The following is a 5442-nucleotide window of genomic DNA, read 5'->3' as shown; positions in this document are numbered from 1 at the left end:
AAAACGTTGTTTTCGGTACGACTGTGTTAATGGCCAGGAAGTGAACATTCTACCGTTCTTGGCGTCTATTTGTGCCTATGCCAACAATTTCATTTATGGCTGAGTCACAGACCTTGAACTACGGCCATTTCAAAATTTGAATCTTGCTGCGTCGTTAAAAATACCAAGTTTATGCTCAAAGTCACCGTTCATAGGACCTCATCCTGAATGCGGTTTGTCCCGATTTTCGCTGTTCTCAAAAGACTAGTTCATTTTTGCTTATCTTTTTTCTGAGTTTGAATTGTGAGAATCTTCTGGCAAGACTTTCAAAAGCAAGATGACATTTGTCTATCGGTTTCAGGATAAATGTCGCTGAACGACGATTTTGATCCGTTAGCTTTCTCGATTCAGATCACTTATTTGGTCATCATCTTTGTCATTGCTGTTAGCGGTAATGGTTTAGTTTGTTGTGTTGTGTACCGCCACAAGCGCTTGCGTACGATTCCCAACTTTTTCATTGTTAACCTGTCAGTGATCGATTTGTGTAACTCCTTGATCAACATGCCACTTTTTGCTGGCTACCATGTCATCGAAACACAGTTTTTTCAAGACAAATTTGTCTTCATTGTCTGTTCTTCCCTTTACCGTTTCACTCAATTCTTGAGTTTGCAGACTTTGCTTGTTATCATGATGGATCGATATGGTGCCATCAAATACCAGTTACGATATCACGTTTGGAAGACAAAAGCCAAGGCATACTACGCCATTGCCTTTATTTGGTTCTCTGGAGCTGTGCTCACGATGGTTGGAACTTTCCGAACAGATCAAATTCTCGCGCTATACGAAAGGCTAACATTTGCGGAATACTTCCGGATTATGTTCGAAAACGATGGTTGGAAAGTTTCTCTTTGTGTTATCGGATTTACATTTATTGGATTAACCATCCTTGGGTTCCAGGTTTGTCGCGCTGTAAGATCGAGCAGACGAAAAATTGAGGCGATAGGTGACGGAGACGGTAGCTCTGAACAAGGACGAAAGGCGCTTAACTTACTGCGAATGAGAGAATTGCAAACGACACGGAATGTTGCTTTAATAGTCGTGGCTTACGTCTTTACCTACTTGCCAGGTTTTCTTTACGCTTTACTTGTTAGGATGGGGATCTTTGCTTCTTGGGCGAAAACATTTTTATTGCTCTTCAGGTTTTCTTGCAGCGCATGTAATCCGATTGTGTATTGTCTTCGTACGTCTCGTTTTAGAGAAGCCGTCAAGGAGCTGTTGAAATGCAATTCCAGAAAAAAGCGTGCTCAAGGTTTGTCAATGATGCGTTCAAATGTGACTCATCAGGCCGCAAGAAACTGAAGAACATATAACATTTAAGTAGGAGCAGTTGCAATAATCGAATAATCGAGCAGTTGCAATAATCGTAGTCGTAGCGGTAGCAGCGGCATGCAGTGGTTGCTTATTCCTCTTTTTTACTGTAAAAACTGAATTAACAAGTGCTAATGACAAGTAATGTACCCATTATACCAATTAAAACAATTCTATATTTAATCGAGTTTGCCTTTTGGTCGACGTCGAGGGTAGAGGGTTTTATGTCGAAGGTCGAGTGTAGCATGTCGAGGGTTCCAAATAATATAATAATGATAAAAATCAGAGGATGAATGAATAGTATCCCATAACGCATAGCGATTCCTTTTATCAACGATGAAATGGTATATGAAATGAATCATATGAACTGCGGATATGAAATCAAGTGAAGCTATGATCTTCGCAGTTACGAACGCAATTTTTACAATTGCGTAGAGAAGCCTGAAAAATTCAGGACTTCAACGGGGTTTGAGCCCGTGACCTCGCGATTCCGGTGCGACGCTCTAAGCAGTTCATATGATTCATTTCATATACCATTTCATCGTTGATTCATTCCTCACGGGACCATTAGAACCCACAAATGACCATCTCCCAACGTCAGTGGCTTCATAGATCAGTTGGTTAGAGCGTCGCACCGGAATCGCGAGGTCACGGGTTCAAACCCCGTTGAAGTCCTGAATTTTTCAGGCTTCTCTACGCAATTGTAAAAATTGCGTTCGTAACTGCGAAGATCATAGCTTCACTTGATTCCTTTTATATTATTAAACGAAATCGTGACGTAATCGGTATCTTCCAGCCACAACGCGCTGGGAGACTATCATGTTTTGTTTACAAACAGACCTTGGTGTCAAGGCTTCGGCTCTTAAGCATATATGTTATACCTTTCATTGCGTATCGGAAGAAAAATTTGGTGTCAAGTTGAATGATTTGCGGCAAACGGCAAACGTCGGACTTAAGTTTGCCTTTTGCCAAAAATGGAAGAAACTCGTTTGATATGAGCCGATTTCTTGCGTGTTAGCAGCAAGTATTAAGTAACTTTTTAAAAGAGAAAGACGAGTTGGAATAACATAATTTCCATGCTTTTATGACAATCAGCAGCCCACCTTTTCGCGTTTGCCGTTTCACGCAAACGCAGTTATAGAAGAGAGCGGAGAGAAGACAGGAAGGATGAAGTACCGCTTTCTAATCACAAGCGAAAGATCGGCAAATAAAAAGCGTTGTTTTCGGCACGGCTGTGTTAATGGCCAGGAAAGGTCGTTTCCGAGAGGTTTTTTTCTCATTTTTCGAGGAAATTGGACTTTTCAATCCAAGGTTTAAACTAAATATTGTGTAATGTATCTCTTTTAATATTGAATAAGTCCATTTTAGTTGATCCTCCTCCACAAAACCTGATCTTCGCTTCACGTCAATCGGAAGCCGTGAAACTCGTCTTCAAAAGATGTGAATATTCCACCGTTCTTGGTGTCTATTTGTGCCTATGCTTTAACTAGGGCCATTTGAAAATTTGAATCCTGCTGCGTCGTTAAAAATTTGTAAAAATATTTCGAACATGTCCTATTAAAACACTCCCAATGAAAAACTGCGTTGGCCTAGCGTACCAAACATCTTTCTCGAACACCTGTTCCAAACCAAATTCATGACCTTACGAGAAGACACATTTTGATCACAACTACCAAAGAGCAAACAGAGTCTTAGGAGCTAGTTTCTCATAAGAGTCAATTAGCAATGTTGCTTGGAAACTGCCAGGAAAAGCGAAACCAATAACGTTTTTTATAATAGAGAGAAGAAAAGATAGAAAGGATGAAGTACCCCTTTCTTATCATAAGCGAAAAATCGGCAGATGAAAAACGTTGTTTTCGGTACGACTGTGTTAATGGCCAGGAAGTGAACATTCTACCGTTCTTGGCGTCTATTTGTGCCTATGCCAACAATTTCATTTATGGCTGAGTCACAGACCTTGAACTACGGCCATTTCAAAATTTGAATCTTGCTGCGTCGTTAAAAATACCAAGTTTAAGCTCAAAGTCACCGTTCATAGGACCTCATCCTGAATGCGGTTTGTCCCGATTTTCGCTGTTCTCAAAAGACTAGTTCATTTTTGCTTATCTTTTTTCTGAGTTTGAATTGTGAGAATCTTCTGGCAAGACTTTCAAAAGCAAGATGACATTTGTCTATCGGTCAAACGTGGTTTCAGGATAAATGTCGGTGAACGACGATTTTGATCCGTTAGCTTTCTCGATTCAGATCACTTATTTGGTCATAATCTTTGTCATTGCTGTTAGCGGTAATGGTTTAGTTTGTTGTGTTGTGTACCGCCACAAGCGTTTGCGTACGATTCCCAACTTTTTCGTCGTTAACCTGTCAGTGATCGATTTGTGTAACTCCTTGATCAACATGCCACTTTTTGCTGGCTACCATGTCATCGAAACACAGGTTTTTCAAGACAAATTTGTCTTCATTGTCTGTTCTTCCCTTTACTGTTTCACTCAATTCTTGAATTTGCTGACGTTGCTTGTTATCATGATGGATCGATATGGTGCTATCAAATACCAGTTACGATATCACGTTTGGAAGACAAAAACCAAGGCATACTACGCCATTGCCTTTATTTGGTTCTCTGGAGCTGTGCTCACGATGGTTGGAACTTTCCGAACAGATCAAATTCTCGCGCTATACGAAAGGCTAACATTTGCGGAATACTTCCGGATTATGTTCGAAAACGATGGTTGGAAAGTTTCTCTTTGTGTTATCGGATTTACATTTATTGGATTAACCATCCTTGGGTTCCAGGTTTGTCGCGCTGTAAGATCGAGCAGACGAAAAATTGAGGCGATAGGTGACGGAGACGGTAGCTCTAAACAAGGACGAAAGGCTGTTAACTTACTGCGAATGAGAGAATTGCAAACGACACAGAATGTTGCGTTAATAGTCGTGGCTTACGTCTTTACCTACTTGCCAGGTTTTCTTTACGCTTTACTTGTTAGGATGGGGATCGGTGCTTCTTGGGCGAAAACATTTTTATTGCTCTTCAGGTTTTCTTCCAGCGCATGTAATCCGATTGTGTATTGTCTTCGTACGTCTCGTTTTAGAGAAGCCGTCAAGGAGCTGTTGAAATGCAATTCCAGAAAAAAGCGTGCGCAAGGTTTGTCAATGATGCGTTCAAATGTGACTCATCAGGCCGCAAAAAACTGAAGAACAAATAACAACTAAGTAGGAGCAGTTGCAATAATCGAATAATCGAGCAGTTGGAATAATCGTAGTCGTAGCGGTAGCAGCGGCATGCAGTGGTTGCTTATTCCGCTTTTTTACAGTAAAAGCTGAATTAACAAGTGCTAATGACAAGTAATGTACCCATTATACCAATTAAAACGATTCTATATTTAATCGAGTTTGCCTTTTGGTCGACGTCGAGGGTAGAGGGTTTTATGTCAAAGGTCGAGTGTAGCATGTCGAGGGTTCCAAATAATATAATAATGATAAAAATCAGAGGAGGAATGAATAGTATCCCATAATGCGTAGCGATTCCTTTTATATTATTAACCGAAATCGTGACGTAATCAGTATCTTCCAGCCACAACGCGCTGGGAGACTATCATGTTGTGTTTACAAACCAGGGGCACCAAACGACGAATTTGTTGTAAAATGTATTATTATACCCCAGTTAATGAAAATAAATGTTATTACGGCATTTTCAGATGTTTTTCAGTGTTGCTGGGAAAAAATTATCTGTTCCTTTTTCCCAGCAAGACACACAAAAAATTTCCCAGCCAGCTAGATAAAATTGGTTGGTTTCCCAGCCAGCTGATCAAATTTATTTCCCAGCCAGGAATTCCGCGCGCTTTGAAATCTCTCGATCCAAAACGACCGAACAAAAGCGACAAAACCGGGACAAAACAGGTTTTCTCCGCAAGCGCAATCACTCTGACCAGCCGTCGTATGTTTGTGACTACTCTCTGGGAGAGGGAAGGGGTTTTTTTTCTTTTTTTTAGTCGTCCTCAGTCTTCAGAGAGTTTCTACAGCCAGCTCGGGTTGAAATGCTAGAAAAAGTCAATAATTCCCAGGCAAAACCTCTATCAATAACAAAATTTCCCAGCC

At 40.6% G+C, this 5442-nt stretch overlaps 2 protein-coding genes across 2 annotated transcripts; both read left to right on the top strand.

Annotated features, from left to right (window-relative positions):
* The first annotated feature begins 345 nt into the window (after positions 1-345).
* LOC138025523 (beta-1 adrenergic receptor-like) lies at positions 346-1338 on the top strand. The gene has a single exon (XM_068872721.1). It carries the CDS (start codon positions 346-348, stop codon positions 1336-1338), a length of 993 nt encoding a protein of 330 aa, XP_068728822.1.
* Positions 1339-3546: 2208 nt separating this feature from the next.
* On the top strand, positions 3547-4539 carry LOC138025522 (octopamine receptor beta-2R-like). The gene has a single exon (XM_068872720.1). It carries the CDS (start codon positions 3547-3549, stop codon positions 4537-4539), a length of 993 nt encoding a protein of 330 aa, XP_068728821.1.
* Positions 4540-5442: the final 903 nt, after the last annotated feature.

Source organism: Montipora capricornis, chromosome 12, assembly GCF_036669925.1.
Source record: "Montipora capricornis isolate CH-2021 chromosome 12, ASM3666992v2, whole genome shotgun sequence".
Taxonomy (NCBI): domain Eukaryota; kingdom Metazoa; phylum Cnidaria; class Anthozoa; order Scleractinia; family Acroporidae; genus Montipora; species Montipora capricornis.
This window is presented reverse-complemented; position numbering and strand designations above follow the sequence as displayed.